This window comes from Danio rerio, chromosome 1 (genome assembly GCF_049306965.1).
Source record: "Danio rerio strain Tuebingen ecotype United States chromosome 1, GRCz12tu, whole genome shotgun sequence".
NCBI classification, from domain to species: domain Eukaryota; kingdom Metazoa; phylum Chordata; class Actinopteri; order Cypriniformes; family Danionidae; genus Danio; species Danio rerio.
The window spans coordinates 25,858,709-25,885,615 of NC_133176.1; the positions used below are offsets into that span (position 1 = coordinate 25,858,709).

The 26,907-nt window shown below is 32.7% G+C and overlaps 1 protein-coding gene across 8 annotated transcripts in view; it reads right to left on the minus strand.

The window, feature by feature from the left end:
- Positions 1 to 26,907, minus strand: part of lrba (LPS-responsive vesicle trafficking, beach and anchor containing) — a 431,164-nt gene that overhangs the window by 321,017 nt on the left and 83,240 nt on the right. For all 8 annotated transcript variants that reach the window (XM_073951393.1, XM_073951386.1, XM_068221229.2 and 5 more), the window contains exons 8-21: positions 26,147 to 26,293; positions 23,194 to 23,391; positions 20,875 to 21,008; positions 19,147 to 19,255; positions 15,998 to 16,150; positions 15,717 to 15,885; positions 14,705 to 14,784; positions 14,552 to 14,614; positions 13,301 to 13,398; positions 9,424 to 9,516; positions 8,703 to 8,811; positions 8,171 to 8,252; positions 3,486 to 3,609; positions 1,497 to 1,689 (exon numbers count right to left, since the gene is read on the minus strand). In XM_073951393.1, the coding sequence (XP_073807494.1) occupies positions 1,497 to 1,689; positions 3,486 to 3,609; positions 8,171 to 8,252; positions 8,703 to 8,811; positions 9,424 to 9,516; positions 13,301 to 13,398; positions 14,552 to 14,614; positions 14,705 to 14,784; positions 15,717 to 15,885; positions 15,998 to 16,150; positions 19,147 to 19,255; positions 20,875 to 21,008; positions 23,194 to 23,391; positions 26,147 to 26,293 (1,752 nt within the window). The remainder of the gene's footprint in view (positions 1 to 1,496; positions 1,690 to 3,485; positions 3,610 to 8,170; positions 8,253 to 8,702; positions 8,812 to 9,423; positions 9,517 to 13,300; positions 13,399 to 14,551; positions 14,615 to 14,704; positions 14,785 to 15,716; positions 15,886 to 15,997; positions 16,151 to 19,146; positions 19,256 to 20,874; positions 21,009 to 23,193; positions 23,392 to 26,146; positions 26,294 to 26,907) is intronic.

A 26,907-nucleotide genomic window follows, 5' to 3' on the forward strand; every position in this document is an offset into this window, starting at 1 on the left:
CAGGGAGATGGAAGCACATGCTAGTCAGAAAAGCAGGTTGCGAATTTTGTATTCAAGTGGCAAAGTCCCTACTTTTAGTCCATTTTAATGCCAACACAGTAACACTACTATGTCAACAAACAAGCAACTAATACTGTAATGCCTACGTTTATATTTAAACATCATTATTAAATTCCATTCTAATTTCTTTATGCACTGGATTATGCACATTGATATGTATAAAGACAGATGTTATTTATGCACTTAAGAAAGAAAATGGTTTGATTTACATTTCATACAAACGAGGTGTTCTATTGCTTTGTGCTAAAAATTGTTAACCTCTCCATCGGACTATGGCTGTGAAATGTAACATATTTGGAAAGCTTGCATATGACAAGCGTCCATGTGCACAGTAATAACAAAGAAACCCTCTAGCTTGTTTTATATCTGGGAGGTGTTTTTGAACTTAAAAATGGAGATATCAAAAAAGCTTTGGAAGCGTGAAGTTATGGAATAATGTTTTTTTTTTTTTTTTGTATTCTTCCTAAACCTGCATGGGGTAAATTAGGAGGATTGATGTATGATAAAACACTTTATACAATGAGGGGGGAAATAATAAATCAATACATTAAATGCAATCAATTAATCAGTCAAGTCAACCAACCAATTCACAATTATTAAATCAGATAGAATACTTCTTGTTAAAATGTGTATACTACTGCATAAAAAACTCAAATATATGCTGCTTTTACATTTTCTATTTAAAGAAATCCAAATAATGTTTGAATAATTGATAACTTTTCACATTAATAACATTCAGTTATGATATTTGAATATCAGCATATTAAAATTACATTTGTGAAATGATATCACCACGAAAACTGAAGTAATGGCTACTGAATTTCCAGCCTCCCTATTTTATGAAAAAAATCATTTTAAAATAGATAAAAAAAGAAAACAGTTTTAAGATGCAACACTTTTTTTTTTACAATTGGTTGTTGTTTGGTAGTAGTCATAATGAAAAAATTAATAATAACAATTAAAATAAATAATAATATAAAAAAAAAAAAAAAAATATATATATATATATATATATATATATATATATATATATATATATATATATATAATATAAATAATTGTTTTTTTCAGGAAATAAAATAAATTTTTATCTTATTTTACATTTAATAATAAAAAAGTACAACATACACAGCCCCTTCAAAACTGCCCTTATATAAATGAACAGAGAAACTCATGCAGAATGCTATTGCCCCTAAGGAAAACGACACATGTAAAATGAGTCCCACTGATAAAAATTAAATGAGGAAGTATTTAAAACGCATAAATCCTATACTTTGGCATATCAAAAACTGCCAGGCTTTGTGAATTGTTGCATTGTTTCATAATATATGCATTGCCATACAGTATGCACACTTTAAACATACATCCTTGTGTTTTGTTTTGTTTTGTCTGTGTGTGTGTACTGTTGTGTACGTGTGTGTGTTTTGGGTCCTGACCTTGGAGTGTGTGATGGAGAGTGTGTCCACCCACACGCGCCAGCCGCCCCACTCGTACTTAATGGCGTGATAAAGAAGAATGCGAAAGATGGCGTACACCATCTCAGTGATCTTCTGCTCCTCGCTGTTCTTGGGGTTTATAAAGCACAGAGAGAGCATCCACTCCTGCCATACAGAGCACTGCAACAGACTCCTACACAAAACGATGAGTGCATACTAATTTCAGAATACACGTAGATGATGATTGTCATGATAAAAAACAGAATACAATACAGTCCTAGACACTGTGTGTGTCAACTTTTTTTTTTTTTTTTGCTAAATTCTGCTCAATATCACACTGGTGTGACTATCAATTTTCTGGTGCAACTCATACCTGTCAACATTGGGATGTGAAAATAAGGGATAAATCCTTTATCACACTTCATTAACCTTTTCTTCACTATAAAATTCAAACCTTCTGATTAAAGAGCAGCAAATTAATCTCTCATCAGGATTTTTCATTTGATTACATTAAATAACAGCGATGTCACAGCTCTTTAATGAAAGCATTTGCTTGTTTTCCTAACTTGAAGACAAAATTAGATGTGTTTAACAGAAAACCCAGCAAGATTGCCCACGTTTCAATGTTGTTACTATTATTATTATTATTATTATTATTATTATTTAACTACCAATTGATATAATTGCTTTAAGTGTGATAATAAAAGGTAAATGTGCCAAAAAAATGAAACCAAATGTACCAGTTTGGCTCAAAAAAACAGCTAGAGTGCGAGTCTTTTCTACACTTACAAGTCACAATCACCTGACCACTAAACAGAACTATAAGATCAAGTGAGAAGTGTTTTATTTCAGCAATCCCAAATGTCTCTGTGATTCCAGCTAGTTTAAAGCTCAATAAATATGTTCTGTCATTCTTAACAATGCTGATCCAGAAAACAGCAGAAACACTGTGTAAGAATGAAGTACTTACAGAAGATGTTTCAATCCACACATTAACATTTACCATTGTTTTATAGTTATAACCATGGACTTGTGACAGAAAAGTGGCACAGTGTGTTTGTGTGTGTTATATGCACTGAATTAGGAGTTTGGTCACCTAACATCCATAGGAAAAGCAAGATAATAGACTTAAATTCAAACTAGTTATTTCTAATTTTTTAATGTTTCTCTAGATTTTTCCTGTTTTTTAAATTCCTAATACTTTATTAATTTAGGTGGACTAATTTTTGGACTGTGATCTTAAGTTTTTTTTTTGTTAGATTAGTTACAGTTTTGGCTTTAGTACTTGCTAATCTAATGCAGATGCACAAATATATTATTGTTAAGCAAATATTACAAAAAAAAACAAATAATAAGGTTATTGGACAACTTAAATGTTTTATGTACAATCCACTTAAAATTGTAAAAACAATTATGTTAACTTAATTAATTTGTGTTGTGACACCATGAAGGAAATTTTTGGAACCCAGCATTTTTACGTCATTGATTCCAACCCAAGCTTCAATTACTCTCAGATCAAGCTAATGTCAATTGCTCTTCTTCTCCGAGACAAAACTTCTAATATTATTCATATGACATGTACAACATTACTAAATAAAGTTCTGGTGCCCACAATTATAGAGCTTGAAGCTAATGCTCTCAATCGTTAGTTTGGTCTCTGAATATCTATACAAGCTTGAAAGTCTATTTAATCAGCAAAGCATTTGTCAGTAATAAAGTTGGAATGAAGTAAAAATTGTGTGCAGGTTTTCTGATGGAGCTAAAATGTTTATTAATGGCCTACATTGCTCTTAGTGAAAGATTAAGACCCAAACTATACTTTAGACTTAAAACATTTTACAGAAGTGAGCTAAATGGAAAGTACTAAAAACCTAACATGTTTTCTGCTAGGCGCAAGTGTTAATCCATTTGCATTACTGTATAAAAATGTTAAATATCGCTTTTTGATTGATGTATCTAGGTAAGTGTGTATGTGTCAGTGATTCTTACCTGCGGTTCTCTCGGCTGTTGTTAAAGAGTTTAATCATGTCTGAGAGGAAGATACGCCGCACTTCCATGCTTTCTGCCTCAGGAGGAGCATTCTTTAACAGGGCCGCTATGACTTTCAGGATCTCTGATGGAACAAAATTTAATGCACATGAACCTTTCTGTAGGAAGCTGTTTTGTTCTCTATTCATATTTATCAATGAATCCTACGAAAAAGCATCAATTGCATTAAAAATCCAACACTGATAAAAGTAAATAAAGAAATTATGAGATTGTTTAATTCTAGAAAGATTCATTCCTGTAATTTCATGTCACACAGAAGACTAAAATTGCTGAAAAGTAAAAAAAATAAAATAAATAAAATAAAAATAAAACTGCCATTTCTGGAATACATTTGAAGTTAATTAGAAAACAGCTACTTCGATTTGTACTATAATAACACTGTTTAACCATCTTCTGTTTAAACAAATGCAGCTTTGGTAAGCAAAATATTTGTTTTTCTTCTAATTAAACTTTACCAAAGCAAAGTTTTCTGTCCATGTATTTTTTTCACAGCTCATTTTTGATGGTTTTGTAGACGTCTGTCTACTTGTAAGACACAATTATTAGCCCTCCTGTGAATTATTTGTTCTTTTTCACATACTTCCCAAATCATGTTTTATAGAGCAAGGACATTTTCACAATAATTCCCATAATATTGTTTTCTTCTAGCAAAAGTCTTTTTTTTTCTGGAATTATTTACATTTAACATTTTTATTATTATTTTTAAAGACAATATTATAAGCTGCTTTAAAATTTTGATTGTCGATAGCTGAGGTGCCCTAACTTATTCTTATGACGAGTAAAAATCCAAACTTCATAGAGGGCTGTGGGCCAAAGGTAATTACAGCAAACTGTATTACATTAAAGTTGCCATGAGTAATTTCCTAATTTATTTTTCTAATATTTAAAACCAGAAAATATTGCTTTATATGAACTAATTCAGTGTAATTAAAAAAATAATATAGATATAAAGAATGCTTTACAGTAAAAAAAAAAAAAAATCCCATTTATAACACAATCCCGAATACACAAGTCGAGCTTTTGCCTTGATTTTCTCACAATGTGCATTGTCCTCTATTCGTAGAGACAGCATTTACTTATTTTTTTTAAATCTGATTAATTTACAACATTTAATTGAAACGTTTAGTTTCAGTTTGCTTTTTTGTAGCTCAACTCAACAATAAAACATACAAAAAAGCAAAATAAAGCCCAAAGTGTCTTCTTTTCAAAGATACATGAACTGTTAATGTAGACTAAATAATTCAGCAACCATTACTGTTTTAGTTTGGGATGGTCATTCTTGAGAAAATGCCTCTGAGGGTGAGGGAAAAAAGGACACCGATATAGTCTTAGAAAAACTTTACAGAATTCTCATTATGCAGAATCTTAATCAAATTTAAATTATCTTAATCAAATTTAAAACATAAACTCATGAAACACTTGGCTTTTAAGTCACATTTTTTATTCTGGGACATTGAATTAATGTTTTCCTGTTTGTGTATAAAAAAAAACAAATATTGAACACAATACTTTTTTTTGTCATGACTTTATAACGTATAACATTTTGTATTTTTAAGCATGAAATGTCCCCTTTTACCAATGATACCTAATTTGTGTTTGTAGCTTACTGGACTCAAGAACTGTTATGATTTAAATTTAGGTGGGTAAAAATCCCCAAAAGTGAGTGCTGGCAAACAGGTTAAATTCAAAATCACAATATTTGTTAAAGGCCTTCTCCCCAATGCTCCCCATCATTATCCTCCTCCTCCTCTCAGTTGGAATAGGGGGCCAAATCAAAGATTAACATGGGCCAACTTTAGCCCTATGGGCGCTAGTCTGGAAAGCTCTGGTCTACAGAATAAACCAGTGCTGGTCAATAACTTGTCAATGTTACATGTGTCACATGTCATTTTCCCATGAACATTTCCTGCTAGTTGTAAAACTATTTTATAAATGTTACAAGAGGCAATACGATCATAACATTAAAACAGCTGTTATAACATTTTTTTATCAATATATTGTTCTTTTTGGATTCTCTGAAGCTATAGAAATTAAAAATGTAAAACAGGAAACATGTGGGGACCATTGTTATTGTTTACATCCCTCAAAATGGTCTATAAGTGTGTATATATTCTACATTCTACAAACATTAACTTTAATAAATATACTTTTTGACCCAACACTTTTCTTATAAACTGGGAAAATGACTAAGTATATTGTGGAGGGAGTAAAAGTATGCTCTACATCATAAGGTCGGTATTGTCCAAACTCTGCCGCTAAAGTCATGGCTTCCTGGAACAGAGCGTTAGCTTAAACTGGAAAGATTGGTTGTTTAGATGAATTATCTAGACAATGTCAGCATGCATTAAGTTGAGAAGAGCAGATCAAGTTTCAGCCGTCACAGGGAGTTTAGAGCTCGACAGCATCTGTAACCAATGCTCTCACTCGTTCCAGCAGAATTGTGTTGTTTCTACGCCTTACTCACTTAAATTAGAGTCACTGAACCTTACCAGTAGAAAATTACCTTTGCATGTATCTCTGCGCATTTTAGGGTTTTTTGCTTTCCGAATCACCATTTGGTCCTGGTTTGTCCCAGAGTTTAATTTAAGAGAAACTTGTGCTTCCTCAGTTTGTTTGATTGGGTCTGACATGGCTAAAGACTGCAATCAGAGCCATTTAGTGGCTTCAACACAGATCAAATCAAAGAGACACACGAGAAAGCTGAAACTCGCCCTCTGATCATCTAGGAGATGGCCTTGAATCAGACTCTTTCGCTCTGCCATCTCCTTCTGAACGTTATAAAAATCGACCCAGAATTCCGTGGCATTCTTCTGACTGGCAAGTTGTCAAATCTGCATGTTAATTCAGCTCTAATCAGCTTCTTGCAGTAACTTAAAATTAAACCTAATTAGGGAAAGGCCTGATATGGATTGGTATACAATATTAGTTTCACTTTCTGTAATAAAACCAGAGCATCTGATTGCTCTCTAACCCTGTTCTGAATTCTGAAAAGGACACATTAAGCATAAACCAGGGTAGGAATTAAAAAGAATTCAGGCAAATAATATATTCAGAAAGATTTGGTCTTCTTTTTAAAACTTGAGAAAATTAAATACAATATCAGAGGTAGGGGAGAGCATTTTTTTGAAAAATGGCAACAATTTATTGCATTCTTTAATCAATTAAAAACCTTAGATGTGGATTGAGTGAAGGTACATGTGTATGTATGTATATGGTTTGTAATTGTAATTTTTTTTTTTTATATAATTTTTTTTTTTCTGGATTTGTATTTTATTGTATTTATTATTATTTTGTTTATTTTATTTATTTATTTATTTATTCATTTGTAAATGTTGATTGTTTTAATTGGGGATTGTTTTGTTTTGTGGATTGTTATAAAATGTAAAATACTATTTGCAAGAATAAAAATTCCATGACAAATAATATATTCAGAAAATCAGCTTTAGAAAGAAACCAACAACTACAGTGGGAAGCTAATTACTTTTTAATGTGTTTTTCATCTGAGCAACAGTGACCATCGAATGAGCTTCATTTGTCTGAGGTAACTGTATACCTCGCCATTAGATGCAAGAAAAAATGTTGGCTTTTGATTTGCACCGCAACAAGCACAGAAATATGAAATGAGACTTACGTAACACTATTTTTGTAAATCAAGAGTAAAAATAAGCAGTGTTAAGTCATTTTACAATAAAAGGCAGGCTTTGCTTGTGATCTTGCCGCTTCCTCTTGTCTGGAAAACGTCCATTCGCACAAGAAGAGGGGTAGAATGTGCCAGCATAATGGTGATCATTACTGCATCTCTGAACAATCTATTTATTTTATGACAACATTTTGAATTTGAGATTTGACTAAGATATGTTCATAAAGCTGAGTTAATACATATAGTTCGAAGGGGCCTTTAAGCAATAAGAGAAATAGACATTATGCATGTAAATAATAAGAAAAATGCTAAATAAATAAATCAACCTATTTTTTAAAAATCCTTTTATACCTTATTTTCAAAACTGGTGCATTGCTGTAGAATCACGTTTTACAATCTATACGATTCAGAAATGTACATACATTACAAGAACACTAGAATACATTACTAGAACACTAGCACACCAGTAAACCTAAATAAAAAATTTTAATGTAGTTCCCTTAAACTTGACAAAACAAAACATGTACATTTTCAATTTTCATAAACAGAAACAATTAAAGAAAATTAGAAATGACAATTCATTAAAACCGACGTGCATTATGAATATTAGTCATAAAAATTTCATTGAAACAAGCGACGTGGTAAAAGTACTATACAAAAACCCACATCTATCACTTATGATTTCAAATATGTGCTAGTTTTATTGCTACTTTTTCTTGTTTGATGATAAATATGATTAATATATAATGATTAAATAAGTCACAGCATGTTTAAAATAATAAAAAAAACAAATTATATAAAAATTAAATAAGTCAATATTAAATAAGTCACAGCATGCATGAAATAATTTATAAAAAAAAAAAAAAATCTATAAAAAAAATTTTTTTGAAAATAAAAATATCTTTAAATGCCTAAATAATTTATGTAACATAATTACAGCTCAAGTACAGTGTGTATTTGCGTTATTGTGTGTCATTTAACTCACGTGGGTTTTGAATCTTCACCGTTGAGTCAGGGTCCGGGTGTTGTTTGTGAATGACCTGAGTACAGATCTGCTCTGTAAGAATCTGAAGAAAAATCACACAGTACTGGTCACTCACTGATATATACAACATCAAAATTTGACTGAGCAATAATAGTCGAGATCTTGGGAATATTACTGACCAGCCATAAAAGTCAGAAAAAATAATAAAGCAGAAAATCCATGAGAAAAATTACACAAGAACCGACTATGATAATTAAATATTAAATTTAATTAAAGTTCAATTCAATTAAAGTTAAAGGTAATTTATAATAATTTAATTAATTATAATTAAAGATGACATCCAAGTTAATTCTCAGCAAATTCTTAATTACATTAAATGAAACGCATTTAAAACATTTAATTGACTTTAAAAATAAGGAAATTGTCATTTGTTTTGATAGAGCAATCAGTACAAAAATCGACAAGTACACCAAACGTAACTCTGTCACTGAAGTTTGCACAGTGTGATGGTCAAAAACAAAGAGAGACTGACCTCGAAGAGCACGTTGTATGTTGTCACTGTGAACTGGTTTGAGTGGAGCATCAGTCGTTCAGTGAGCAGAGAGAACAGGCCGTGAGCCAGCATCACCTCTGACTTTCTCCTAAAACAGAGAGCATTGAAAAAAAATCTGAACAAAAAAGCAAACCCTAGACTATGATCTACTTCAAATCCAGCCAGGACCCCAACAGGGCAAGACTGCAGCCCAGAACTTCTGAAAAAAATCTCTTCATAGTCACGAAATGAAGCTGTATCTATTTTAAAAGCACTTGGCGGTCAGAATTCCTTCTGGGGGAAATTCACGTCAAGCAAATGGGATTATAAACCAAAGTGAGCTTTATCTATCAAACGCTGCAGAAACTGCATTTGGAAAAACACTCACACGATTAAAGACTTTGACTACATTAGCGGATAAATATTTCCAAGCTGTATGAATTAATAGTGGAGCAAGGGGTAATTTGTTATCAAAACAACCAAGCTATATTCACTCTGGGAAATGACCTAGCTGCTTATTTTTAAGCGTTCATTTTACTCACTTGATGGTATGCTGGGAGATATTTCTGCTAAATATTTATAGCTAGACTGACTAATTTTTGTCAAATAAACAAGTCTGAGCGTAGGAGCACTTATTAAAAATAAGGTTAACGTGTTATTGTATTAATATGATTGACTGTTATCACAAGCTTTAATTCCAAACAATAAAAAAATGACTCACTTTGGTGACAAATACTTGAGAAAGTAGCCCAAGACTTTGAGAGCCTGCACACGAATCCCTTCACTTGTGGATGCCAGCAGCTTAAAGATGACCCTGTGTTATTCAAAAGAGAGTAGTTGTTACATAACATTTCGGAGAGAACACATGAAAAAAATGTTATACATGCTAAACAAATACTGAGGGAAAAAATGAATGAAAGGAGACAAAAAGAAAAAAAACACAGAAATAAAAACAAGCAGATTGTAAGAAAACAAAAGTACAATTAAATTTTAAAACGACCTTGTTTATTATAAGACTTGTTTTAAGAGATTGAAAATGTGTTTCTACTATTTTCTCAGTGTTTATTTTCCAACAAAGAAAATTACCCAACACAAAAATATTTGATATCTTAAAACCACATTTAAGTCTTTAAGTGGTTAGATAATAAATGTGGTTTAACATGCAATGTTTTTTTGTTTGTTTGTTTGTTTGTTTGTTTGTTTGTTTGTTTGTTTGTTTTATAAAAGGTTCACTTTTATTTTATTTTATTTTTTTTTTTTTTGAGGGGGAGGTAATTTGTCTTTCCTAGATAAATATTAGTGGTGTAATGGATCACAAATCTCACAGTTTGGATTATTGCTGGGCGATATGGGCAAAAATTCATATCTCTTGTCATATGTCTGTTTTTGGAGGACTGACAATACACAATATATTTCCTGTATTTTCCCATAAATACTTTGCTAAATTACCAAATTACTTGAGAGTTAAAGCCTTTATTAAAACTTTATTACACAATTTTTTAAGCAAAATTTAAATCAAACACAAGGGTTTCCCTCACTGTTTACAAATAAACAGCTGCACACAAAATAACAGCTGCATACATTCTTTGTTACATAAAATACTGTACAAATTTTCTCCTGCTTAAAACTATAAGTTGCGCAACATTTCAAATTATAAAAAAATCTTTGATAAATAAATACAGTACAGGGTTTTTTCCTTCTTAACACTATACACAGCACTACTGTGCTGTTGAGCAAATACCGAAGTAAACCGAATCATAGAAAACAAAGTAGCTACAGTGTCAGAGCAAAAAAGGAACACAAATAGAAACACAACAAAAGTATTGTAGGATAGAAAAGAACCACATTGAAGGTAAATATGAAACACCCAATATTTTTATGTCACAATTACAGGGTTGTTATAAGTTATCACACAACTGTATACCACAGTTGTGTAATTTATAAACAATAAATTAGCTGTATATGTTTTTAGTTACACATTTACATGCATCTATTGTGCACAATTATTAAACATTGCACATATTGAAAATATCTAAAGAGAAGTCTTTCACTCCATGTAAACAAATCCTACACTTTTTCTTTTGTTTTGTTTTGACTAAACTTGTTTTACTAAATAATAAATAAGGAGATGAAAACGAAAAGACTATAGATATGAGAAGTAATGAATATGTTTTTGAGTGCTGTGATAAAATGCTGGTTAAGCATATAAATGTAAACAGTCATTATAACAGACCAGAACGCAGAGCTAAATGTGTTATAACGTTAATGTAAAGAATAGACCGTCGTGTAATAAATACTGAACTTATAATCAGTGAATATAAGGTGGTTCAAAATGCAGTATAAATTTGACCCATTTTGGAGTTTTTAACCCTTTTGAACACATTCAGGTGCTGCTTGTAAATTTGACAAGGTTTCTACATTTGTTCTTGCCATCAATTGCGGAAGAAATAATCACTAAAAGATTTCTGATAAACCGCTATGACAGCTGCAGGCGCGGTGTGTTGTGCGTGCACGCGAGGGGGAGTCATATTTGTCTGGGGAGTCAGATTTTGATACAACACTGGCACTGCATGTTCCTCCATGTCGCGTCAGTGATGGGTCATTCTTGATCGATTTGTTTATTTTGAACAAATTTTTTGTATGACTCATCGAGTGAATCATTCATCTGCACATGCGCATATTTGTGTAAGTAAAGCTGTTTCACATAGAATGCGAACATGTGGCCTCAAACCATATCAATATGAAAGATATTGGATAATCCCGCATCGCGTAGGGCAGGGGTGTCAAACTCAATTCCTGGAGGGCCGAAGCCCTTCACAGTTTAGTTCCAACCCTGCTCCAACACACTTACCTGTAGGTTTCAAACAAGCCTGAAGGACTCAATTAGTTTGCTCAGGTGTGTTTAATTAGGGTCGGAACTAAACTGTGCAGAGCTGCAGCCCTTTTGGAACTGAGTTTGACACCTGTGGCGTAGGGGAATCATATCGATAGATCTCCAGAACTCGATATACCGCCCAGCCCTAATTCAGAACACACTACAGTTTTTGAGTCACGAATCGGACCATTTTTAAGATTAGCATAAAAAGGAGGAGACAAATGTCATTTGCTTTCCATTTATACAAAAATATTACTGCAAAACCATTGGTTTTGCAGTAATACAGAACTTAGAACCCGGAATTTTAATAAAAGTAAAAATCAAGAATAAAACAGCTGAAAAAAAAAAGAAAATGTTCAATACGGAAAATTATCTTTGCTACTGTTGCTGATTATGCTAAATACAAAAATCTTGTACAACATTTCATATTTATAACCAATTAATGATTCAATAATTCACACATAAATCTTCATATTTCATTATAGTTGGATCATTTTTTAAAACATATTCAGTGAAATCATTTTGATGGTTATTTGTCGCCACCTATTGGTAAAACAATGTAATTGCTACATTCACCAGCATCAAGTTCCATTAAGCAGTACTTTTATTCTTTACCATAAACATAAGTGTTTATATCTGAAATATACTGTTCTCCCAGAACTTCTGTGTTATTTTATTGTTTGTAAAGAACTGAAAATGAGTAAAAACTGAATCTCTCTCAATCAAAAGCAGCAAAAGCAATGAATGCAGCGCTTCAATGGATTACTAAACATATGCAAATCATTATCATTTATCATAAATGTTGTGCAAGTTTCACAATCTTTTAATGTTTAATTGTACAGCTTTACACTGAATGCATTAATGCAAGCTGAACAAACAGTGACAGAAAACACATTTAATTAATAACCTAAAAAAGCATTTAGGTCCCACCACTACTTTTTCATCCTTATATTTTACAGGGAAGCCAAAATGCTTTCATTGACGTGATTTAAATGACGCACAGGTGATCTCTCTGTAATTGTCATGAATGTTGGAATAGCCAACAAGTTCAAAAAAGTTATTAACATGTGGGTCACATGCGTTCCCAACTGTGGGCTCATACGGATCACAGATCAACCGTGATCCGTTATACCCCCAAATAAATATACAAACAAAATGAAAAAAAAAAAACGGTTTTAACCTCTTGAGATAAAGAAAATAATCTGTGACACAGTCTGGCATGTACACAAAGATGACGAGTACATAAGTAAGTAATAAGTAATAGTAGACTATCCCACTGTCTACATATTCAAATAAATGTGCCTATATCTTTCTTGAGTGGAATTTGATGGAAGTGTAATCTGAATGAGGTTGTCAGATGTAAAATGAAAGTGAGGCCCTCTGTTTTATCACGACGAGCCGTCTAGAAGCCCCCTGCTAGCGTGCACATTTAACCTCATGGCTGTCAGTGGAACTAGCATGTCTATAAAGGCTTTGGAAATGTATATGCCAGCATTTTAGTAGCTCGTGTGATGTATATAGGTATCAAATGAACATAAGAAAGTATTTTTATAGGTTGAGAAGGATGGGCATGTCTCTGCTAAGAATGAGGTATTGTGGTTCCCCGTTATTCCAATGGGAATAACTCAAATTTATCTGTCAGGTTTTTTTTTCCCAAGATCATTTATGGTTTTTAATAAAGGTGCACGTTAAAGAATGTTAATGTCTGGCGCGCAGCTCTTACCGTATTCCATTCCGCTGATCGAAAGCTTGAACCATTGAGCCAGGATGCTCAGACATCAGTGCAACCAGAAGCTGGAGAACATCCATCAGATTATCATCCTGAAGAAAATATGTCACAATAAATAAGCACATTTGTCAGTCAGGTTTCATTCAAAACAAAACTGCTAAATATATCAAATTAAATCAAATAAAATATTTAATTTTACATGTATTTGAATGTCAACATGCGCAAGTTAAAACCATTCCTAATCTAATGTTGGGTCTCTGGACACAAACATGTGCTCTATATCACTGCATTATGTTATACTGTGAATATTATGTTAAAATACCAAAGTTTAGCTATTTCTCATGAGGGATTTGTGGATAAATGTTTATATATCTGTAAAGCACAAATTATAGCTTTAACTTAATTTTGATTATTAGATCAATCTTTTCTTTTTTCCCACTAGGATTCTGCTTTTGTCTGCCATTGGTTTTTCAAATATTCTAACTTCTTGATGGTTCTAACAAAAACATCAAATACTTGATATATTAGTTCGCATTATTGACACTTAAAAAATATGTGTTTAGAATTGTATCAAACATCAAGCTTGAATTGTAAAAATGAGGCCTGGTAGAAAGCTAACATATCCTTCTTTGAAAATCTATATTAGCAAATATTAACAGTGTTTCCCATCCATTAACTAGACTATGGTGGCCTAACACATAATCTTGTGTCCTTATAATGCTTTCAAAAACATAAACATATATTATATATATATATATATATATATATATATATATATATATATATATATATATATATATATATATATATATATATATATATATATTTAAATAAATCAATCAATCAATAAATAAATATATATATAATAACAAGTTATTCTGAAGAATATTAAAAACCAGCAGCCATGGACATCCATGGTAGGAACAACAAATAGTATCGAAGTTCCTTTGTGTTCAATGGGAGAAAGAAAATCATATAGGTATGAAACAAGTAGAGGATGTAAATGAGTTTTGGGTGAAATATCCTTTTAAGGTCTACTAGCAGGCATAACTGAGAAAAAAATGGTGACCAAGCGCCCTCTGGTGGCAGTTACAACACAGACAGCACATTGTATCAATAAAAGGGTATCATTACTAATCTGCATTGATCTACTGTGGGTGAGATACAGTAAAGTAGTCAAACAGCTGATACCCGTTCAAAACATACAATGGAATGTTTGAAATGAAAGTAGGGGCATTAGGGTACCTCGTGCATTGTGAGCAGGTAGTTCAGAATACTCTGCAGTTCATCTTCTTTTATGCCATGATCCTGTATTTAAAAGACACAGAAGCATTTTGTGTGGTGAATTATTATTATTTCGTTCAGATTTTATGTATGTTATTGGTTACGCTACTTTACCTTCATTATGAGCTGCTTGACAAACAGGAGCAGAAACGCTCGGAGAGAGTGAATCTCTTTCTGATTGGGTCTCGGTCCATCTGAACACATAAAAAAACAGTAGATACACTCTATGGGTCTGTGAAGTTTTGACTTATCACTGATTACTAATACTTTCTATCAGTTAGAACTAACATTTCAGAACAGTTTCAAAACTCGGTGGAACCAAAAGAAAAAGTGTATCCTATTTAATGTAACTGTAATTTAGTCTAAAGAGATTTAAATGAGACAAACAAAATGCAGTACTACTATGGTAATTACATTAAAAAAACACTGAAAGCCAAAATGTTTGGTTATTGAGGGGATCTTTAGTGCAAACCTACCATGCCCATTTAATCTGGAAAAACTCTGCTAAATACTAAGGCCAAAAGGTTTAAGAACATTCTAAAAATCTAGAAGTTAAAATTATTATTTCAGTCTGGAATAAAATAATTTAAGGAGGAACTAAGACGTCAATTTTTATGCAAAAAGTGAGTTAAGCAGTTCCAGATCCCTCATCCCAAAGCTTATTATTTGCAATTTTAGACAAGCCTATGGGAAAATCTTAATCCTATAGGGATTTTAACAAGGGAACCAGTTTTATATTAGCAGCCGATTGGCCTACAAGGTGACGTCATAGTTCTTCCACTCTATTATAACAATAAACATAAAAAATAGCATTGCATAAATGAATAAATGAAAGAAAAAAAATCATACATACAAACATACATACATAAATGCATGCATACATACATACATACATACATGCATACATACAGTACAAAAATAAAGGGTTGAGCAATTAAACTGAAACGCCTGGTTTTAGCCCACAATTATTCATTATTATGGTATAGGGACTCTTTTTTCAGCCAATGCAGCCTCCTTTTGTCTTGGGAATGACAGACACAAGTCCTGTACATTGGCCAGAGGGATTTTGAGCCATTCTTTTTGCAGAATAGTGACCATGTGTTGAGAAGTTGGTTTAGTCTCTTACCGAGACCCTTGGGTGTGATTCCGCTGCGGTCCAGTGGGTTTACAACCCAGTAGAAATACTTGAGCGTGTGCATGACCTGCAGTACGGTCCCAACTCTGCGGATGGCATTGTAAATGGTGACAGTGCTGATGAACTCTGTGGCCAGGTAGGTGTAGAGAACCAGCTGTACCTGTTGGGGGCAGCAAAACTGTTCAAATCAGCCTTGAGAAGGAACACTTGAGAAAACAAAGAACTGGTAAACTAATAAACTACTCAGCATTCTGTATAAATGTGTAAGAGACCTTCGCAGGGGCATGAATCCAGATGGTAGGGTTGAAGAGGATGTGGTCACACAGCTGTTTCAAGAGCATAACACCAGTAGGAAGGTTGCTAAGGTAACGGGCGAAGGCAAGGACGATGTCCAGCACAGGTCGTGTCACATGTACTTTGGAAGACTGAGAAGAAAACACAAACATCAGAGCAAATATTAATAAAATCGTCAAACAAATGTGTAAAATAAAAACTGAATCAGTGCAGGTTTTTTCAAAGTTTTAAGATTTTGCTGCATCACAGCACAACACAACTTGACATTGGTCTTAGGTTTCTAATGTTCCTAAAAACATTTTGGCTGATTGCCAATGTGTAGAGGACCGACTGACCGAGTGTAAAAATCTCAAGAGAATCCTTTCCTTGTGTTACTCTTAAAGGTGCAGTTATAACTAAATAATGTTATTTGTTGGGGGATTCAAGTACAAAGTCCAAAATCCCAATTGGAACTAAGCATTATTATTATTCTGCCATACATCTTTAAGACTTAGAGACTTAAAACTGGACCAGATGGTAATGTTCCATTTAGGGAGAGACTGGCAAAGAATCAGCCAACAGGGGTGCTATGGAGATTTCTTTTTTTCAATTTTTCAATTCTTCATCTGTTAGTCTGACTGATTAGTAAACTGGCTGAGTAGCAAACTGGCTGACCTGAAATTTATTGTAGTTGTTTATTATATGCCGTTATTAAAAAATATTTGTTGTTGTACTATACACATCTCTGAACTGCCTAAGTCAAAAATTAGATCGGAAGTATGTATTTTAGTAACAAGATCAACCAAAAAGTCACATTATAGTTGTTTTGACTGTTTTTATGGAATTCTACTTCAAGGAAATCACCTTATTTTTTTCATATATCTCACTTTGATTGTATACAGCTACTCAGCTAACATGAAAACGACTAATATTTTCCTAGTTGCTCTGAAAGGCCCGTCCTCAAGTGACTCTGATTGGTCATTGTCATAATCTGCTGCGATTCGTGGATCGGCTCCATGTCACGCCCGCACAAGCACGCGCTTTTCTGTTGTGTAAACAGTCAGTCAACCTCCTGCCTGCTCTCTAAAATAAAATCTTACATGTGTCTGTAACGACTGAAAATGGGGTGCGGCTCCTTTAAGAGAGATCGTCTTTGTGTGTGTCTGTGTGTGTGTGTGTGTGTGTGTGTGAATGTGTGAACTTTCTGTAGATGTGTGTAACAAGCGCATGTGCGCGGGACTTTCTTTTTCTTTTTCTCTGATGCTCGGATTAAGTTATTTTCTGTAATATATTGTGACAGAAGAATAAAGCACAAGAGTTAGTCGAGCTATGCGACTTCATTATCTGAGATGTAAAACGCATGGAAAAGCTGCATTTTCCCATTGTTTACACCGTTGTTACAGCATACCGTTAATGCTAGACACTGTACATGTCATGATCAATTTTAATAAATAAAAACACTTACAGGTTGTAGTTCACAGCTTTTGCTTTGAGGAGATTTTAACCGAATCCAGCACTGAACTGGGAGAGATTCTGGAAGCTGTTTTGTCAAATCATGCTTGCTGTGTATTTTATAATTCTCTGAAACATTATTAATATTGAACTAAAAACTAAAGGAAAACTATAGCACTTCTGTCTTTGTGTCGTGTCCTTTAAAAGCCTATAACATAAGCCTATAAATACAGAAACAGACGAAGCTCTGTGGACACAGCAGCGTTTAGACGCATTTTAGCTCTCTCTGCTATAAAGTTACAGCGCCTCTGGCCACAGCCCTTAGTTGCGCAGTATGTGTGCGCGGTAAAAGTACATTTGTGATCTCACAGGCCCGAAAGTATTTTTTGTAGTCCCCAAAATTTGTTCATTGTAGGCTTTGCTAAGCTAACTCTGTAAAAACCAAAGTGTCCCTTTGCATTGAACTTTGAGCTTTTTACATTCGGAGATGTTGTTTATGTTCACACACCAACATTACACATCAACTAAAGTTTAAAATATGATATCGTAGTGGACCACCCCTTTAAAGTTGGAAGTGTTCCTTTGAGAATACAAAGCAAACAAATCAAAGTTCTAACAAATTAACTCGACTTTGCAACCATTTCATCATTAAACTAAAATGCGGTTAAACAAACATTTAAAGGCTGACAGTTGAATGTAAATTATGTGTTGTATAAGCAGGTTTGCTTGAAAGCCATTGTGTGAAAGCCTCAGGCATACCTCGGGCATGGTTTTTGCATGTTTAGGTTACTGTTTCACAAGGACTTTACATTTCTTTGTTTTATCAATATTTTACATAATTACTTTCAGTAATAATTGTAATTGTGACTGTTTTGACAAACATTGAAATAACCTCATTAACGTTCATGATAGAGAAATCTAAATTTGAAATAAAAAATTGAAATAAAAACATTTACTCTGAACTTCTATTTTCAATTGATCTACAATATTATATACATAAATTAAAGGTTTACCTTGAAGTATAAATATAGATTAACTACAACAGGAAGAAGAAAGCAAGAATATTAATAAACGTTACATTAGTAAGCTGGCCTACTATCAAAAGCAACTGCTGTAGTCATTAAATCTGGTTAAATCATTCCTTTTTGCATTTTGATGTAATGACCTGAGGCCAGATGAGACCTTCAGTGTCAAATAATATTACGGTAGGCTGTAAGAAAGAAAGTGAATGCTTGCAAAGTAAAGGACAGAAATACAAATCTTCTCAAAGCATAAAAGAAACATGAGGTCTATTTCTATTTCCATTTATCTGAAGAGGAGGCAAAGTGTAGGGTTTTTGAGCAATTAAAGTGTTTTTCCTGCTTACAAAACAGATGATCTTGTGACATTCTGTTGGGTTCGCTATTAAGCATACTTAGGAATTGCACTTTTTTTATCCCTTTCAGTGTTACCCAGCAACTCCTTGTTTTAACAAGAACTCCCTAAAACCCATTTTCATATCATAAGCTTGCTTCAAACATTGAAGAAGACCTTGATTGATATACATCTTGTTCTGTGTTCAGTTTTAGCATGACTTAAAACTTTTTAAATCAAGTAAGACTGTAGATCATAAAGCCTTTGGATGTGCATTCATGTTTGAACATTTATTGTGCACAATGAAAAAAAAGTGATATTCCTTTTCATGTTTGGCACTGACCTTCTCCAGAGAGTAACCGATGACCAGAAAGCCCTTGCAGGCCAGCACCTGTTCTTGCATAGCTACAGAGCCCTTCAACAGCTCCATCACAAACGACAGTAGTGTGCAACTGAGGGAGGAATTAAATGTACTACAGGTTAGTGCAAAAATATTAAACACCAAAAAAAAGGGAAAGAAAAATGATTAATACATTACATTGATAACCTGGCTTTCAATATTTTCAAAAGCAACTGCTGTAGTCATTAAATCTGGTTAAATCAATTGTTGTTTGATTATTTTTATCAGACAATTTTAACAAAAATATACAAACAAGTCCAATTAGACTTCAATTCATACATAGTTTAAAAAGTTCAGGATAAAATACACAAAAAGCCACAGGCTTATTTCCATTGTGGGCCTTAATATTCTTAAAACAATGAATGAGCAAATCATAAAAACAGTGTAAACATCATAAACTCAGCAACTCGCCATAACAAGATTGTAACAACTTCAACGATAAAACAACCATTTTTTAATTTTAATTTAATTTAAAACACTCCTAGGCATTACATTTCATGCAACAGAGATAATGCAAAAGCTCTGTAGAACAAATTCTTCTGTAAAACACAAACTTTAAAGAATGTCTAAGTTGATTTTGTTTTTGTTCTCTGTTCGTGTTTTTTTTTTTTTTTTTGCATACAGTTAATTAATGACATGACCAGGAACCGTCAAAATCCAAAGCAGTACCTTAAATGACTTATGCAGGCATATGACAGCTTTATATAATGAATACACCGTACCAATTAACCTGAACACATTCTAACTTTGGTTTATGTATGTCTGGTTGTTGATCAAGATTCATCTTTTGTTTTTGGATATTACAAAAAGTTTGGATAAAAAAATTATAATAAATTCACACAGCTCATCAAGGTCATGGACTATTAAAAAATATATGATCAATAAGTCATGACAACAAATGTTTTTATGTTAATCATTATTGGACCTTATAGGTCTTATGTTGGAGGGTTAAAAGATTATGTTCTTTGAATATTATTTTTGTAAATTATTTTGTAAACTATTTAATTGAATCTACTAAAATACCACTTATGATTAGTAATATGCATTGCTAACAACTTTTTTTTTTTAAACTCTCAGAATATAGATTTTCAAATAGTTGTATCTCGGTCAATGTTTCAGGGTCACATTTATTAAACTATGTAAATCATATTTCAACTTAAGTTAAAATGACAAAGTTCAACTTAAATTAAGGCAACCATGTATTTTATTTTTTATGTGGAGAGTAAACAAGCAAATCTAAGCGGATTTTCACTATCTAACGTTGTAATAAGATGAAGCACAAGATATTTAATGAAAAAGGTCGTTTGAAAAGCTAGTTGAACAAGAACATCATTTAAGATTGGCCCAGGTTGATACATTTATACTCCTCCAGGTAACACATTTATTAGTATATGGTTAAAGTTAAATATTTAACTTTGTATTGGCTCTCATTCAATGTCGACACATTAAATACCATTAAATAACAGTGAGCACTGGCCACACATCTTTAATAAGCATGTCATTGTGTCTAACAGGTTTAACAACTTTAAAATGAAAAAAAAAAAAAAAAAAAAAAATCAATAAACTTCTCAGATTCTCCGGGTCAAGCTAAAACTGAGAAGAGCTCAGTCTTTTCCCCCCACTGAGAAACATTTTCATTCAGGCCCTCATGCTAAGCTGATGTGTTCTCACCAGACGGAGGTGTCCAGCTCGTCACCGCTGTGCTGGAGGAAATCCAGCTGTGCAAACAGAGGGAAAAGGACCTGGACTCCTCCTATAGAGTGAATGGCACTCTGAACCGAATGTGTCACCACAGCCTTCACATCCTGAGATATAGAAAGATTTGATGTTAGATTTGCTTCATCAATGATATTTCTATAAATATTCCTCTATAATAATAAAACCCTCCTGTCATTCTGCAACAACTATTTCAGAACGAGAAGGTTATTTCCTAAATCTGAGCTCTACTGACGCATGGTGTGAAGGGGTTGGTGGGTAATTAAGAAGAAGGACAGCTGTGAGGTCCTTCTTAATGTGCTTCTAATCAGACGAGTGCCCTCCCAGATGGCACAAGATGGCATGTTCATAAAATCATTGTCAAAGAGGAACGACTGCATCTGTTTAGCATGTGATGGTGCCATCAGATCTTAAGAAGCTTTTATGAACTGAAAATAATTAAGAATCAATTGAAAATGTCTTTCGTTCATTGCTTTTAACCAATTCGAATGCTTCTCAGACTATTAAGCGTCACTCTTCTAAAGAATAATCTTAGATAAAACCTTATTTACATTAGTCTGCTGGATAACTTTAGTGACATATTTAAACCAAGAGAAGGTAAATCAAAAGTTGAATTAATTATTTGTGGTAATTTTTTCCTTTTTTAATTTTTATTAATATATATATACAAATTATTAGCCCACCTGTGAATAGTATTTTTTCAAATAATTCCCATGTGGTGTTTAGCAGAGCAAAAAAAAAATGGAGTATTCCCTATTATTTTCTTCTGACCTTTCTCTGCACTTGAATTGTAATTTCTTGCATAATAACAAGTACATTATTATGTAGTGACATCATGACAAAAACAAAAGAAACTAGTTATTACAATTATTATGAATAATAGTATTGTATAAAATTAGTTAAAAAGATCTTTGGGGTTATTTGAAAAAGCATTAATATTTCACAGGAGGACTAATAACTTTATCTTTAATTGTATAGTCATTAAAGGATTATTATTTAAACATTTTTAAAAGTATTTTTAATATTATATTTATATATATTTATTTTTAGTTTTTTTATATTTATATTTTTTATACTTTGGTGCCATTTTAAATTTCCTTTTTTTTTTTCAAAACAACATTTACCCTTGACTTGACTTAAACCAGTTAGATTTTGTTTTTTGAAGAAAGTTTCACCCACAATGGATGTCAATGGTTAACAAATTCCAACATTATTCAAAATATTGTGATTGAGTTTGACAAAACAAACAAAAAAGTAAAACTGGTTTGATCAAGTCAAGGGTGAGTAAATGAAAAAGATTTCCCTTTACTCCTAATGTCGCTAGTTACCACACTTAATGCATTTTTTTTCAACACATCCCATCATTTTAAAAATGTCAGCCTCAACCAAATGTGTAATATGTTGGTTTATGGTAAAAGCACTGGCATTAATACACTATGAAATCTCTGATAATGTGAAGTGTTAGACGCATTTATTTTTAAAAATCATCAAAATAAAACATTTTTGAATACTAAATCAAGATTTTTTTTGAAGTATGACATAAAATATTTCAGATTCTCTTTTAAAAAGATTTTGCACAAAAAAAAAAAGAAACCAAGGAAACAAGTGTAGTGCAACAGGTTTGTTTGTTAGTTTGTTTGTTTGTTTGTTTGTTTGTTTGTTTGTTTGCTTGTTTGTTTGTTTTGTAAACCAACAATGCTGAGTGTGTAAACCATTCGTTAAAACAGTCATTATTTAAATGACTTTAACAGTCATTATTTAAAACAAACAAAACATGGTTAACCATTTGGTAGAGCAGGCAATAAAAGGGTTAAGACATTTTGAAGAATGATGTTAACCAAACAATTCTTGATTTCCATGGACTTCCACAGTAAGAAAGTAAATTCTATGGAAAGACATTTTTTTTATTATTGCACTATTCCTGTACCTGAAACCAAAACTCTCTCTTATCTGTCCGTAATATTGCACTCAGAAATCAAAGATAGATTTTCTATAAAGAAATTCATTTTTAAAGGCTTTTATTCTCCCTTGGTAATACTGTGTAACAGATTAAATTAAATGAAACACAGTTTCCAGCTGATGGAGCACTGGATGCAGCACAGGTGCAGGCTGTGTTATGCTTAGCGAGATGATAAAATGGTCACATTGTTAATTATGTTAACGAATGATGATGAGCTTGTTTCATTCGCCCACCAGACATCAGCCCACCTGGCAGACCTGCTCTCCTCAGGCAGCTGCTTGGAGATGCTGATCCAGGTGTGAAAAAGATCATACCTGCAGCATGAGAGCATGTGGCGAGTGCACAAAGATGGAGGCGTTGTCTTTGGGGGAGGACTCCAGACACAGCTGAGCATCAGTGGCCCGAGGATTATAGGTGAAGGCGATGCAGGCAGACAACTTTCCATCATACAGCAGCATCTTATGATGTTCTGCAAACAGCAGGTCACTTTCGGCCTTGTGCTTAAAAGTGCCCTGGATAATGAAAATGAGAGAGAGAAAAAGAGAGAAAGAGACATGATCAAATTCTTGAAAAATTACAACACATTTTATCCGAATATTCCACATTAACACCTGCCAACCCACCAAATGCAGGTAAATTTCACCCATAGCAGGTTAGACAGACACCGACACTAGCTATTTTGTCTAGTCTAGTTTAAAACAAATATTTAAACTGGCAGTGCTGCCGTGTCACAAAAGATTCATATTTTAATATTTTAAGACCGTTTGTCAATATGTGCACAAATGTAATCTTAGAGTAAAGAAGCAGCACAACTGTCAAGAAAGCAGGTAAATACCAAATGAGAGGATTATCAGGCACACGGTGAGACAGACGATCCTTGCCGATGTGATGTGCACGAGTGCTTAAAAGCTCCTGTGTCCCGTTTCTTGCATTTCTCTTTAAAATAGACTGGAAAAAAGCATTGCTCATGCACGTTAACCGGGTGTGTGTAATTTTCCTTTCATTATATTATTATTAATGTTTTTCACCGGCTTTATTTTGCTTATAGTTATTTTTGTTAATGGCTTAATTATCATCATATAATGGGGGGAGATTCCCCCCATTGTGTAAAGCGCTTTGAGTGCCCAGAAAATAGCTATATAAATGTAAGGAATTATTATTATTATTATTATTATTATTATCCTTTATAATAACATTGCTTTAACAGGAGATTAACTCTCCCTTTCTATAGTTAACTGGTGATCTGGGACCTTTAGCCTGGACACACTACTGTGTATAGTTTTATATACATGATAATATTTTTTTAATTGTCAACTGTTTTCATAGACCATTTTTTGATGAATAAAAAGTTATATTTTGCTTGTTTTGAGGCATTATTTAAAATTTGTTGCAAGAAAAATAATTAGGATTGGTGTGGCCAGAGTTTGGTAAATCCTTAGTATCGAGCCCTGAAAAGTCATCCAACCTGAAACTATAAGCCATTTGCTCATGCTCACTGAGCAAGATCACAACACATACAAAAAAAAAATTTAAATTCACGAGGAGGCATGTGGACATAAAACAAAATTTAAATCAAATAACTTCAGCATGTCAAAGTCAAAAATATGTATTTATTCCTAAGAACAGAAATGTAGCTAGTGAAAATGCCCAGTCGCTAGTAACATTGAAAATCTACTAGACACAGTGGCTGGTGATCAAAAATTAATGTTAAACCCTGATTAGCCAGTAAAAAACTAATAATATTAATGATAAAGTAATGCATTTTATTTAAAGGCACCTTTCTCGAAACTATAGGTCACCGACCATACATCACAGCAAGGTCAGCCAGTTCAGATTAAAAATAAATAAATAAATAAAATTTAAACTGTCAGCCAGTGGACAAACCTAAAGCAAGATCAGTTGTTATACAGTTGTACAATACTGTTATTACTACTATTTTTATTTATTAATTTTATTTATTTGTATTTTTATTTGCATGTCTTATATGCTTTTTTTGTTTTATTGTTATTGACAACTTTACTTATTCACTTACTTTGTATATTATATACATGTACCTGCTTTACTTATTTTACAGATCTATTCTTTTTTTAATTTTTATGTATTGCCTTGGCAAAAACTGTTCAAGTCATGCCAATAAAGCTCATTTGAATTAGAGAGAGCGAGAGAGAGAGACCTTTGATTACAGTTTTCAGAGCAATTATTTAAAATTTAACACTTTCATTCCATAAATTAATCATATAAACAAGAAATCAAGTTCAAGTGGCTTTATTGGCACGAGATTTTGTAAAGTTGCTAACCATTTTAAATATGAATTGAATATGTAATATATTTACATCATAGACAGTAAATGAGAACAAATGGCAGAGGAAAAAACAATATCTATATAAAAAAATTATAATAATTACAAGTATGAAAAGTGTAGCTGTTTTAACGGAGGCAAATGACTTTGGATTAACCTTTTCTTCTTACGGTGTGGACAGCGAACGCATCTTTTGCAGCCTATTTAACTGCATTTTTGTCCTCTCCAAGTATACGTTTTTCTGAGTCATTTAAATTAAATTACATTACATCACATATACCTAAACATTACCTCACATGAAATTTCATTCAAACACCAAAGTATTTGAAATGTTTCCAATTTGTCTGTTAATTTATGATATGCAATTTCAACCACTAGAGAGACAGAGAGAAACAGAGAAGCAGAGATGCTCCTCATTCTCTAGTGTGTGTAAAGGCATGAAATTAAATGTGATTCATCAGAGCACTTGATAAAAGCACAAGTGTTTAAGTGCATCAGACAGACTAAAAGATGATGTGAAAGATAAAACTGCTGATGTGTGCCAGTTAATTATCATATCAGTGATATGAAGAACAGAAAGAGAGAACAAATAATAGGTTCAACTGACATGTAGTATTCAATTCCTCAACCAATGAAGTACATGTATGTGACTCTCAATATCAATTCTATAGGAACAGGTAAATAAAATACTGCTTAATCCACTATATAAAAACTGCAGAATTAACTTCAATTATTACTTTTAGCTATTTTACTGCATTTAAACAAAACATAGAATAATAGAATTAAATTAGTGCTGTATTAAAAAAAAAAAGACAAAATCAGAGAGAATGCAGAGAATGTGTAGCAATATCTGTAAAAAACTGTTATTGGACTATATTTAAAGCTCTGTGACTTATAACTTATAGGATTATCAAGAACATGTTTAGCATTCATAATGAACAGTATATTGTGAGAGAAATGGGTCATACCTTGTATCCTGGCCCCAGCTGATAGATGGCTAATATCTGAGCAGCGCTGAGAGCTTCACTGAACAGATACACTGCCCCCATCTGACCGCAGAACACACGGTTAGCATCTGCTGTCTCTGATGAACCCAGAAAACACTTGTCGAACGTCTGTGAAGAACAACAGGAAACAAAGTTTGCTTAGTTTTTTTTTTGGTTTCTTTTGGTTATTGTCTGGATGTTTATAAAAATTGCAAAGGTATAATGCCATTTAAATACTCAGAGTCAGTAAACATTCATTTGTGTGTCAAAAAAGGTTGCATTAAAATTAACAAAAAAATACCACACAGCAATTATTATTCTGATTGCAAGATAAAACAACTGCATTACATTTTAAACTATTTTAAAATGTATTTAAAATACATTAATCTGACACATCCAAATTGTCAGCAGATATTACTTTTTCCCCTAAAGACTCTTTTTCAATAATGAATAGAAGTTTTCAGGGTGCTTTCACACTTGGTTTAATTGCCTGGTCCGAACTCAAGTTCGTTTGTCCCCCCTTGTCACCTTCTATGCCAGTTTGTGTTCACACTGTTTTTTTTTTTTTTTTTTTTTTTTTTCTGAACCCTGTTACATTATTAATAATAACATATAAATAAAAGTTTTAAAATTTAAATTAAGAAAATGTGTTTTTTAATAACTGGTAGCCCTTCACACTAATCGGTACCCAAGAAGTAGCTCTCAGTTTCCAAAGGGTTGGTGACCCTTGGTATAGACATACA